The sequence below is a fragment of the Ursus arctos genome, chromosome X, assembly GCF_023065955.2.
Source record: "Ursus arctos isolate Adak ecotype North America chromosome X, UrsArc2.0, whole genome shotgun sequence".
NCBI lineage: Eukaryota > Metazoa > Chordata > Mammalia > Carnivora > Ursidae > Ursus > Ursus arctos.
This window is the reverse complement of record NC_079873.1, coordinates 1580292-1593620: the sequence shown is the minus strand read 5'-3', so window position 1 is coordinate 1593620 and position 13329 is coordinate 1580292. Positions and strand designations below refer to the sequence as shown.

Genomic DNA, 13329 nt, shown 5'->3' with positions numbered 1-13329 from the left:
AATGACACGGAGATCATGAATGTCTTCCTTAGGGCACCATTCATTTCCCTATGATACACCTCGAGGTGTTGCGGCTGTTGTGTACTCGGTGGCTTTTCTCGTCTATATGTAAAACACAACCAAACCTGTAAATCAAGTTTGGGTATCAAGATCAGGACAGTTTCTTAAAATAAATGAACACATTCATTTTTTTCCTCAGCTCTGAGACAGCTCCAATCACATGGAAATTCATTCATTGTGGCCAACGTCACAGAACGTCCTTTGTAACTGCCCAGGCTCAGAACCTTCTACCAGATAAGCCTTTGATAACATTCTCTGTTTTCCACCCCGGGGCACTGGTGAGCAAAGTTTTCTGTGTCTTCTAGAATCAATGTGGGGTCATCTGAGCTTCCCTACAACGATCTAGTATTTTGTCAGGATTACCAGCAAAGTGCTCTGTGTCCTATTTGCTTTTAAAATTGAAATTGCATGCAAATGACTACTTTTTCACTTTCATTTTGGATACTTATGTTTTCTGTCATCTTAATTTACTTTTAAATAATCCAACACTTGGTTTGTTTCCTGTTCCCAGTTTTCAGTTTTTATGAATCTCTTCCTTCTTGCCTTATGTATTTTTTGTTTGCTTATTTTAAATTTTTTTCCAACTAGACAATTTCTTCACTGATTTTAATTTTTTTCTTTTTTTTTTTTTTTAGATTTCATTTATTTATTCGACAGAGATAGAGACAGCCAGCAAGAGAGGGAACACAAGCAGGGGGAGTGGGAGAGGAAGACGCAGGCTCATAGCAGAGGAGCCTGATGTGGGGCTCGATCCCACAACGCCAGGATCACGCCCTGAGCCGAAGGCAGATGCTTAACCGCTGTGCCACCCAGGAGCCCCTGATTTTAATTTTCGTATTGTTTGCCTAATGTATTTTTTGTTTGTTTTAATAAAAAAAATTTTCAAACTGGGTAATTTCTTCACTGATTTTAGTTTTTGTATTATTTGCCTTCTGTATTTTTTGTTTGTTTTAATGTAAAATTGTTTTGAACTCGGTAATTTACTTCTTCACCGATTTTAATGTTTCTCTCTGGAATGACTCTAGCTTTCCCCTTTGGTTTTATAGGTAGCATTCACATTCCTAGTGTTTTTTTTTTAAGATTTTATTTATTTATTTGACAGAGAGACAGCCAGCGAGAGAGGGAACACAAGCAGGGGGAGTGGGAGAGGAAGAAGCAGGCTCCCAGCGGAGGAGCCCGATGTGGGGCTCGATCCCAGAACACTGGGATCCTGACCTGAGCCGAAGGCAGACGCTTAACGACTGAGCCACCCAGGTGCCCATATTACTAGTACTTTTTTAAGTACCACAGACTTTGATTTGTTCACTTATGAGTGTTTAGGAATTTCTGATTTAAAATGTCTAAGGGTAATGCAGTTTTTAAATTCGTTTTGCCATTAATGCCTACTTTCATTACATTATAGTCAAAGTCTATAACACTCAATTCCTGCTTCAAGTGACACGTTAAATGCCTCCTTGTACCAGGAGTATAAAATCAATTTTTCTAAGTGGTCCATGGCTGATGAGAACAAAGATCACTGTTTACATAATGCATAGCATTTAAGAGATACCTCATGCATTATTCATTAGATCAATTTACTCACGTGTCCGCTTCATTTGTGAGTTAAACACTAGGAAAACCATATAAAGAGACTCTCCCTCTACCATTGTTTGCATTTGCCTGTGTATCGAATAGGGTTTTCTTGACGTGCGTTATACGGTGATCGTTGGCACGTAAAGGATTTTGAGCGGTATATCTGAAATGTGAATTCTCTTTATTATGTAACATCTCTTGCCTGGATTCTTACCGTTAGAAAACCACACAATCATTTGTGCTTTTCCTTTCTTCTACACGTGATCCAATAACTCTGTCCATCGTTTATTAAATGAATATAGCAGGTAGAGGAGATGAGTGAAACAGGTGATGGGATTAAGGAGCGCACTTGGGATGAGCACAGGTGATGTATGAAGTGTTACACCACTATATTGTACTCCTGAAACTAATACTACATGGTACGTTACTTAACTGGAATTTAAATTAAAACTTGATAAATAAAATACATATTTATATAACAGGTCCTTTTTAAATGTGCTTAGCTTCATAAATATATTTACAACAATTATTTGCCCTCAATACTAGGTTTTTACTCGTCTCCTTGTCCTGCCAGAAAGAACTTTCTCGCTAAGTTCTGTTTGTTGTTGTTGTTGTTGTTGTTAAGATTTTATTTATTTATTTGACAGAGAGAGCGATAGCCAGTGAGAGAGGGAACATAAGCAGGGGGAGTGGGAGGGGAAGAAGCAGGCTTCCAGTGGAGGAGGGAGACCGATGCAGGGCTCAAACCCAGAACCCTGGGATCAGACCCTGAGCCAAAGGCAGCCGCTTAATGACTAAGCCACCCAGGAGCCCCAAGTTCTGTTTTTTGATAGAGCATTCAGCTTTTATTTAAGCAGCAAAGTCCCTAAGGACTTGCGTGCTTGAGAAGCCCTTCCAACCACATTGCTAATGACCAATGAACTTGGCTGGATGGCTTCTTGGATGTATCCAGAAATCCGTATCACCACCACTTTAAAAAGTTGTCAATATATGGACATCTACGTTGGGGATCTTTATTTGCTTTTGTCACGCTTGGTGGTACCCATGTTTCCTGGCGTTTCTTCACCTTGGGAAATCTTTTTCAAATACATCCTTGTTTCCAAGATGGTTTCACTGGCTCTCAGCTTTGGAGCAGGCCCACCTGTCTTTTAAAGCTTCCTACTCTGTAAACTTCTGATCAGATACTGGGAAACATCTGACATTTTCCGTAACAATGACTCTCACAGTCTGCAGGGCAGATTACATGTAAGGGGGGGGGGGGGGTCTCTAAAAAGTTTAATTTTTTTAGTAATTTTTATTTGCTGCTAACATTTCTTCAGCTCACAACCAGGCCCCTTTCAACTCAGTCCATCCTAGCAGCTCCATTTGTGACAAGTCTCTACTCCACGAATTTTATTGAAAGCACACCTCGGAATTTTTCCAAAGTCCTTCCGTTCCCTGCACTAACTTTTTTCATGAATACGGTCTCTCCCCTGAACTTAATATGATGTCCTCTCCTTCACTCGGGGAAATATTTTGCAGGCTCCATGCTGATTTAAATTCTTCTGTGTCTTCACCTTGACACAAGAAGTGGGCTTTCCCACTTTGATGCCTCCTCACGGGGTGGGTGGGTTCTCCCTATTCCCTCAGACTACCGAGTCCGGATCAGAACTGGCCTTTCAGATCTCAGCCCCGAGAGCTGGCCAAGCGAACCTGACATCACTCATTTAATGAGTAGCGAAGGACAGAGCGGGAAACCGCTCTAGGGGCCACATCCTTGCACTGACTAATGAAGTCTCTGTGCCTACTACAGCCGGGCTGAATTCCAGTGGCCCTGCCCCAGCTTCCTTTCCTGGTGCCCCATTGCTAACTGGGACAACCCCTTACTGGAGTGGCCATCAGAGTACCAGAGATGAGCCCATGCACACTTTCCTAGGCTTCTGCAAACTCTGGGCCTCCCCATGTCCTCAAATGCTGCCCGCCCAGAGCCCGACTCTTGTCTGCCAACCCCTGCCTCCAGGAAGGCCTCCTCTAACCTCCCAGTCCCCTTCCAGGCTCACCCCACACATGAACACCACAGCCCTGTCCACACTGCCCACAGCCAAGGACAAACTAGAACACCCCATGCCCACGTGTCTATCACAAAACTCTTCTGTCATTCCTTGCACTTATTTGCCCGTGGCAAACTGCAAGGTCCTCCAAATTCCAGGCATCTCGACCTTGCCTCCAGAAGCCCCAAATTCATGAAATTCTGCTCTCACAGCAGCCGCCCAGAGAAGTCTCCATGCACACGGCTACTCCGAGCTGACAGCCATCACCTGGGAGCATCCGGAACAAATGGTCTCCCAAGGAACTCACGCCATTCATGACATTGTGGGGACACCACCGCATGTCTACAGATGGAAAGGTCCCCACACTCAGGCTGGAAAGCACAACCCGCTCTACAGAACGGGGTGCCAACAGGCTCAGGTGTCCGCATCTGTGAGCACACACTCATAGACCTGCGGGCATCCTTATCAATCTAAGCATGGAGTCATCCCTGACCTCCCATCTCAAGGCCAGCACGGCACTCTCAAGCCAAGAGCACGCCATTCCCGGACTGTAGGAGTCACGTGCATTCAGATCACTGCATGGGCACGTGGCTATTTCCAGGAGACACATCATGGACCAATCATGGCAGGAACTTGCCCCACTTCCTTGTCCCTGCCAACCATGCTTTCCTCTACAGACCTTGTGTCCACCGAGTGTGACCTCACTGGCTACCAAGGGGGAGTCTTGCTTATCCTGGGCTGGTGGTGTGTGCCCTGCCCTGCCCCCACCCCTCGGTCTCCCCTCTTCTCCCTCAGACCCTCAAGCCCAGCCTCGCTGACCGCTGACCTTCGGACAGCTCACCGTCTCTCATCATGGGGAGTAGACGGCGGAGTGGAGCATGATGAGGTGGGGACAGGCTGGGATCCCCGCTCTGCTACACCTGCCCGAGGACTCTTGGTAAACGGAGGCAAGCCTGGCACCAACAACACCCAACCCAAGGGGAACCGTGCAATTCACATGAGTGAGCTTGTGTACAAAGCTCACAGAGGAGCCGGCCACGTGGCACTGTTCCCGTGGCTATCAGGTGTCCCACGCGTTCCAGCTCTAAGGAGCCGCGCGTGCGCTCGGCCTGATGGCTCTGCTCTTTGCTGCTCATCTATACGGATCCCATGCTCGGACGGCCCCCACGTCCCACCTGCTGTAACGTCTCTAAGCCTGGCCGAACACCGTGCCTCCTGCGTTTGTTTTCCAGAGCAATCGAGAGAAACTCAGAGCTGTCCTTCGCCCCTAGACATGTACTCAGCACCACAACAGGACACAGCCATGCACACGGCACGGCCCCCTGGAGGTACCGCGACTCATCTTCCCTGGAAACATCCTACACGGGGACAGAGACGCGCCAGGATGCAGAAATCCATTCTGCACGTTGCAGGGTTGTGGAGAACCACATGTGACTCGCGACGACGTCCAACCTTCAATCTCTCACTTTCTCTACGAGACTCGCCTCCTTAGATGACGAATTGAGCGTACGAGCGTCGGACGCCCACCAAGTCGGCCGGAGCTCCAGACCCACCAACGGTCCTCCGAGAGCAAGGCGTAGAGCCGCAGGAACCGGCCGGGCACGGGAAGGTCGTCCCGACTTACCTGAGCAGACTGGACACCTGAGGGGTGATGAGTACCACCAGCTTCCTGGTCGCACGCTGGTTCCTCAGTGACTGTCCCAGGACCAGCGCGCCCTGACAGTAGACGTCGTTGGTGGCCAGCGTCACGAACGCCTGGTCAGACACTGCGGGTGTGAACAGAGACACCAGAGTCACGTTCCCGGGGGATCTCAGGAGGTGGCGGGGCTGGCCGTCACCCCTCTCTCTGAAGCTTCACCCACTGAACCAAATAACTGCTCGATAGATTACAGATGTTCACTAGGAACACTTCATTTTCTCCCTTCTTTCCTTCCTTCCTTCCTCCCTTCCTTTCCTTTCTCTTTCTTTCTCTTCTTCCCCTCCTTCTTTCCTTCCCTCTTTTCTTCTATCTCTTTCCTTTTCTTTTCTATTTTTTCTTGCCCTGCCCCCTTTCTTTCTCTTTCTTTTCTTTTTTTTCTTTCTTTCTTTTCCTTTCTCTTTCTTTCTTTCTTTCTTTCTTTCTTTCTTTCTTTCTTTCCTTTTCTCTCTTTTCCTTTCTTTTTCTTTCCTTCCTTCTTTCCTTTCTTCCTTCTTTCCCTTCCCTCTTTCTTTTATCTCTTTTCCTTTCTTTTCTATTCTTTCTTGCCCCTCCCTCCCTCCCCCTGTCCTTCCCTTCCCTTCCTTCCTTTCTTTTTCTCTCCCTCTCCCTTTCTTTCTTCTTTTTTTCTTTCTTTCTTTTCTTTTCTTTCTTTCCTTCCTTCCCTCCCTCTTTCCCTCTTTCTTTCTTTTCCTTTCTCTCTCTCTCTCTCTCTATCTATCTATCTCTTTTCCCAATGTGGGGCTCAAACTCACGTCCCAAGATCAAGACTCACATGCTGAACCACCCGGGCACCCCCTACGTCTTTTTCCTTTGAAAACACACCAACACATGCAGACACACACAGAGCGTAAGGAGCCTACACGTAATGCCTTATTTTGCTCTGCATTCAAGTCTAAAAAACTCATCCCAAATACCTGAATCTGAGACACAAACAAAACATGTAAGCAACTGCCTAGTTATCTCAGCAAGGATGCAGATGCCTGCCCAACTCACAAGAAATAAACAAACAAGACAACAAAACAAAACTCTGCCCAGTTTCAGTGTCTCACTAGGAGGGAAAGAAATGCTGACGGGGGATCCAATTGACGGCAATTTCCAGTCTAAGTGCATACTCGTGGTGGTGGTAGCTTTTATGGGGACTTCCAACCAACTTAATTCCTGCTCCCCCAGGAGCGTGTTGCCAGGAGAGAGACAACAGTTTAAAGAAATCCTGTGCAGGCTCCTGTGCTGTCTGCAGAAATTAAAATTCGCGGCACGCTCTGCGGGGCGAGAACACACAGACCTCGCTTCTCAAAGAGCAGAGCGTCCTCTGCTCCCCGGGCCAGCGGCTCCTGAAGCAGGGCCCAAAGGACTGGCATTCACGCTAAATATAACACGACAAACACAAGCTTCTAAGGCCCAGTTCCCGGGGGGCGGGGGGGCTCCTTGACCTTTTACATTCCATGGGGGTAAATTCCAGAATGCGCCTGTTACAACAGGCTCCTGTCTGCACGTTCTTGCTGCTGCTGCTATTTTCCCGAATTAAGAAGAGTGTGCAAATTCCTGATGTCTCCCCTGTGACTTGTGGGTTACACTCAGACAGTGAAGTTTCAAAGTCAACTTCGCAGCCCCCCAAAGTATGTATCTATCTGTCTGTGTCTGTCTATGCATCCATCCATCATATCTATCTATCCATCCACCTATTCATCTAACCATCCATCCCTATGTCTGTCGATCTATCCATCCATCACTACGTCAGTCTGTCTATCTATCTATCTATCTATCTATCCATCCATCCACCTGCCTATCCATCCATCTATCCATCCATCCATCCACCATCCATCCATCCATCCATCCATCCATCCATCCATCTACCCATCCATCTGTCGTATCTATCTATCTATCTATCTATCTATCTATCTATCTATCTATCATCTATCTATCCATCCATCCACCCATCTGTCATATCTATCCATCCATCAGATCTATCATCTATCTACCCATCCATCCAACCATCATATTTCTTTATCCCCCATCCATCATATCTATCATGTATCTACCCACATCTACGAGGTGTTTGAGGGACAGGAGACACCCCCCGTGGACATGTCTGAGGCACAGGAACAAAGACGGGGGTCCTCCAGAGACCTCAGGGTGACAAGGGAGTCTCATGTCCAGAACAGACCACCCTGCGACGGGATGGTTGTCCACACACGAGGAAGGTGCAGCTGCATTAGCCCGAGGGAAGGTACTGGGTGGAATATGATACAAACAGCAAAGTCACCCAAATTGGTAACTGCATACACTGGTTTTGCTGCATTTTTATAAGGACATAAATGTAACTGCTATAACCAGCGGGTGTTATGAGCTGAAACATGCCCCCCACCACCATCCCTTGGCCAAACTCAGAGGAAGTCCTCACTCCCAGGAACTCAGAACGAGGATATATTTGGAGATGAGGTGTTGAAAGAGGGGATACAGGTAAAATCGAGGTCACTGGGGTGGGCCCCGATCCTGTAAGACTGGAGTCCTTACAGGAAGAGGGGATGAGGACACGACACGCACAGAGGGACGACCACAGGAGGACACACGGAGAACATGGCGTCTACATACAAAGGAGAGAGGCCTCAAGAGGAACCATCCTTGGCCCCGCCTGGATCTCAGATATGCAGCCTCGGCCCCGCCTGGATCTCAGACTCCCAGCCTCCAGGACTGGGAGGAATAAATGTGTGTTCTTTAAGGTACCCCATCCTTGGGATTTGTTATGGCAGTCCTAGCACCCTAATAAATCAGGGCATTAAACACAGGAAGCAGACCCAGTCATGCCACACCCACACCGGGGAAAAGGAGCACAGCAATCACTTGCTGACACGCTCAGGTTTAATTTTAGATGCAACTGCCCTTTTCAGGCCGAGAAACTCTTTTTCTATGAATCTACATTTCCATCATTGTAACTGGCTATATATTTGTACGTAAACAATTTAAATTAGATCCTCCTCAAAGAAAAAGAAAATTTGCAGCAGAGCTTGGTTGCATAGTCCTAAAAAGAACATCGAATTCTTTCTAAACGGAAGGTAACACAAAGACATGAAAAACATCCAACTAGATTATTCCTACTCTTTTATCCTCTCAATGATTGCGAAGGACACTGTTATCCCATTGGCCGGGTCTGGTTTGACTCGGCATAGTTGATAAAGATGGGCCTCCTTCCCCGGAGCCTTATCAATGCAGACACCGGAACAATTAGATTTCCAATCATCTCATGTTTCAGACCTACTTTGTCTGAACACATCAACTGCTTCCATGTGAGAAGCAGTCACGTGTGAAGCAGGGGGAGGCCAGGAGGTTCTGAGAGCAGAGCTGCTCCACGGTCCATGGGGGGGAGCACATCCCCTGGGAGGGCTTTGGGGACCCCAAGTGACGCACTGAGGACCGAATCCCGCTGGCATCAGAGAACATCCACGACCATCCAAAGACACCGTAATTAGAGTCACCTGCCACCCAACATGGAGCCAGGGTGGGGACTCTGGGCACTGCCACGGAGTGGGGAGACGCACAGAACACGGGTGGCTGTACTCCAACCACGGGTTTAAGGGGAAAAAAACCCAGATATTCTCACAACATCAAGTTCAGCCCGAAGAACGTGGTGGCCGAGAGTTTCATAACGAATCTAGGAGAAAGGTTCATTTTTATCCGTTTCTATTCCTTGTGTGTCCTCCACTCGACCCATCTTCTATCCGCCTCCTTCCCCCGAAATAACATGGCCAGCTTCTCCTCGGCCCCTCCCCTTTTACTCAAAGGTGGCTTTTGTTCCCCGAAAACATGTCAAATACCCACTTCGGTTCTTCGAGCACATTCCAGGGCCGATGGAGATGCGTCCGAAGGTTGCTCATTGAATGCTGCCATTATACGGGCCCTAGCGGCTTTGGGGGAAAGTGGTTTTCACTCAGGAGACCTGTAAACCGTTCCCTGGAACAGAGAAACCGTTCTGCCTCTCCTTGGAGCAGAGTCCTACAGGAGGAACCACAGGAAACCATGCCTCGGCCCCCACCTCAACCATCGTCCTTTCTGAGGTCGGACGGGAGGAAAACAGCATGGGAGCTGCTCTGTGATTTTACCAGATTGTTCCTCTGAATACAAAGTTACCTGTTGCTTAAAAAAAAAAAAAAAAATGGGCTCAAGGATGATCAGGTCTGTTCTGGTGCAAGATGGGGCGTCTTCATGATAAAAATAGGACAGGCATCTCTCGTATGGGTTAAGGCCACAGTCCAATTATCTAATTTCTAGCCCTCTGAACCGTCCACATCTGATGTCCACAAACCCCCCTAAAGGACAGGTGTGTAGAACTGAATCTGACCCTCCGTGGGGGCAGGGGGCAGGCCTTGCCCTAAGCCCCAGCCATGTGGCCATTCGAAGCCCGCTGTCCTGCTGGGGGATTACCCCAGTCTTTACTGGAATAACAGAGTTATGCCTGTGGTCTGAACTTGGGAAACCCTAAAGGCATTGTGTTCCTAAAGTTTTAGGGGCATGAACTTCCTATCTGTCTACCAGTCGGTCAGAAACACACTCAGTGCAATTTTATGCCCAAGAAAGGAGCCCATCTAAACTCCTAGGACTGCCTCTTACAGAAGGGAAATTCAGGAATCTCAAGGCTCCCTGACCAGGGTATCAATGGACCCCTCCCAGCGGGTGAGACTCACCCCATCTCCATCTGACCGGGCAGCGCCAGTCTCTGCAAATGCAGGGACACACTGGGAAGGCATTGGGGAGGCGAGGCCCTTGGGGTGATTGTGCGGGCAAAGCGGGGGTTCTCCCGGAGACCAGATCAATCTCACAGGTGCCAGAAGGAACAGGGACGCTTGACACGGAAAGCGTTCGCAGACTCACCCGGCATGGTTTGGGCGCAGTGGGGCCGACGTGCGCCTGGGCTCTCTTGGGCGTGGTGGGTGGACTCCGGCGCCCGGAGCAAGGCCTAGCAGAGGCGTGGTCTTCAGAGGACCCTCGGCTGGCCGATCGCTGATCTCCGGGCCTGCAGGCGACAGCTTGGCATTCCAGATACCCGTAGCTGCAGCCCCAGCCCCAGCCCAACATCCCCCCACCCTCCCCGAGTCACCTGGGCCCCGCTAAACCTAAGGGACCTCCAGGACTCCTCTGCCCTGCAGCTCACCCTCCGTCATCGTGGGCAGCCTCTGTCCTCCAGCCAGGCTCCCCTCGACCCCCGTCCTCGCCCCGGAGTCACCTGCGACCCCTCTGCGCCCTGCCTATACTCCCGTTCTGGGACACTCTCAGGCCCTTGCCCACCCGGGTGTCAGAAGCGTCCCCGCCGCTCCCCGCACTTCCTCCGGGCTCCCGTGGGTCGTGTGCTCCCGCCCGGCGCCCCTCGACTCGTCCGCCGCTCCCCAGTTACCTGCGGCCCGGCTGCGCCCCGCCCCTCCTCCGCGCTCCCGGAGGCCCCGACCCCACCCGGGGCCCGCGACCCAGTCACCCCCTTTCTCGCGAGGACCCCACTGCGCGCCCCACCCTGCATACCTCGTCCCTCCGCTCTCTGGCAGCCCTAGGCCCCCGGAGTCCCCGGCACGCCCAAGCGGCCTCCACGCCCCCACACCTCCTGCGCGCTCCCGCCGCCCCAACCCTACCCGCGCCCGCCGCCCCGCGCCTCCCTCGCGCTCTCGCCACCCTCCGCAGATTCCTCCCCAGCGCCCCGCAACCCCTCGCGCCCCACACCTCCTGCGCGCTCCGGCGGCCTCTCGCCCAGCCGGCGCTGGGAAGGCCCCGCGGCCCGCGGCCCGCGATTGGCCGCTCGCCGGAAGCCCGGCCCCACCCCCGCTCGGCCTCCCGGGCGCGGGTCCCCCACCGCCGAGCCGCAGCCCCCGCCCGCCTCGCCTGTCCTGCTGCCGGCAGAAAGCCGCAGACGGGCCTCGGCCGCCTTCCGTTCCCGCGCCCCGCCCCTGCCCCCTGCGGCCCCCTCCCCGCGGAGTCCGGGAGCTCGTGGTTTCTAGGTTTGGACGTTTAACCTTTACTCAGCCCGCTCCAGAGTAAATGTTTGCAGTGGCCCGGAGGCCTGGCCCAAGGCCAGCCGGCTGCGCAGGAGAGTCCACGCTTGGAAACCTACCCGCGGGGACAGCGGCACGCTCGAGCTTACTGAATTAGGGGGTGGCGAAGGAAAGAGTCGAGCATGGGCGCACGCACGGACGCCTGAGGGGATCACAAGATAAATGAAGACTTGGCGCCTCAGCACTTGAATCCAGGCGCGCATGGGCGGATGCCCCAGGGAGTGCGTGCGTGGGTGAGGGCGCGCGTGCGCAGGCGGGAGTGCGGCTATGTGGGCAGGCGTGGAGCGGGAAGCCAGGGGAGCGGTCCATGCGCTCCTGACTTGGATGTGTGAGTGACCGGCCGCATGCGTGAACGCAGGAGCATATCCACGCATGAAGGAGGAGGGAATGTGCGCGCACGAGTGCGTGAGTGAGTACGGACGGGGATAACCGAAACCCTGAATGCGTGCGTGCGTGAATGAAGGAGGAATGCAGGAATGCGGGATGCGTGGGCTCAATGCGTGCATGAGTGAGTTCATGTATGCATAATTGGATGAGTGCGTGAAGGTCCAGATCCATGAATGAGTGAGTGAGTGTGCGTAAGAGTGAATGAATGAATCAAATGCATGAACACGAGAATGAGTGAATGCGTGTATTCATGAATGAATGAATGTGTGCAGGAGTGCATGAATTAATCAAATGTATGAACAAGCGAATGAGTGAGTGCAAATATTCATGAGTGAATGAATGTGTGCAGGAGTGAATGAATGAATCAAATGCATGAACCAGGGAATGGGTGCATGCGTGTATTCATGAATGAATGAATGTGTGAGGAGTGAATGAATGAATCAAATGCATGAACAAGGGAATGAGCGAATGCGTGTGTTCATGAACGAATGGAGGTGTGCATAGCAGGTGTTCATTCTGGAGACCGCTAGTGTGGAAGCGGTCAGTGTGATGAGTAAAACTGAGGGAGTCATTCAAGTCAACCATCCAGAACTGGGCAGGACAGGGAGACAGGTGGCTTGGGTGTGGATCCAGGAGCCGCCATTTTGAACCCTCCCGCTCTTCCTCCAGTACAGTTGAATGTACAGAGAAAGGGGAGCACGGGGGAGTGGGTACCCAGGGATGCTGCCCTGGAGAGCTGAACATATTGGACACACACCTTGAAGGGTCAGAAGAAGAATGTGGGGTAGGAGTTGGTATTAGGACAGGAGACATGTGAGCCATGGAGACTCATAGAGGGAGAGAAGCATCTGCCAGATGGGCCAGGAACTCCTGGGGGAGGAGACAACTCTTGGCTGGGCCATAGGAGAGCATAGGGACCAGTGCTCAGAAACACCAGGCAACTACTTCCGGAACTCTCCATTCTCGGTGGTCCTCCTTGATCTCGCAGGTTGTCATTGTCCACTGGCTGAGGTGTCCAGGGGACATATATCTGCAGGGGGAGTTGACATGCCTATCGCTCAGGAACAAAACAGCTGGGGCTTCCTGCTGGGGTGGGGGAAGGGGAGAGAGGAGTCCTGGGGGGGAGGGGTCACCTCCCCTCTCACCAGCCACCTGCCCAGCAGGTTCACCCTGCATCATGTCTACACCGTCAGCCTACATACCAATGAACAAGGTCTTCGTATTATTACGAAAACGGCTTCTCTCAACCCCCCACAGATGTCGAGGGTGTCAGGGAACCCCCACCTAGAGTTCCACATCCCACACTTTGGGAACCAGCACAGTGGAGCCTCCAGAAGTGAGAGGAAAAGGTCCAGGAGGACATCCCCGATGCTAAACCTCATTAACGATCGTGACCGTCGGGGGGGATGTCATCCGTCGCCCATCAGACTGGGATATTGCCAAGCAATGTTATTATTAGCGCAATATTATTATTACTATGATCCCAGCATCTCAGCTTTCCTAGAGCAAGGCTTTGCTGGATTTTATCTGGTTCCCCATTGTGAAAAGT

General features: G+C 51.1%; 1 protein-coding gene across 19 annotated transcripts in view; it reads right to left on the bottom strand.

The window, feature by feature from the left end:
- Positions 1-11731, bottom strand: part of LOC113240781 (glycogenin-2) — a 35895-nt gene extending 24164 nt beyond the window's left edge. For 3 of the 19 annotated variants that reach the window (XM_026478191.4, XM_026478194.4, XM_044391860.3), the window contains exons 1-3: positions 11065-11170; positions 10228-10369; positions 5287-5428 (exon numbers count right to left, since the gene is read on the bottom strand). In XM_026478191.4, coding sequence (XP_026333976.3) covers positions 5287-5428; positions 10228-10234 — 149 coding nt within the window. In that variant the 5' untranslated portion in view covers positions 10235-10369; positions 11065-11170. The other 16 variants (XM_057309393.1, XM_026478193.4, XM_048213180.2 and 13 more) reach the window with 11 other exon arrangements.
- Positions 11732-13329: the final 1598 nt, after the last annotated feature.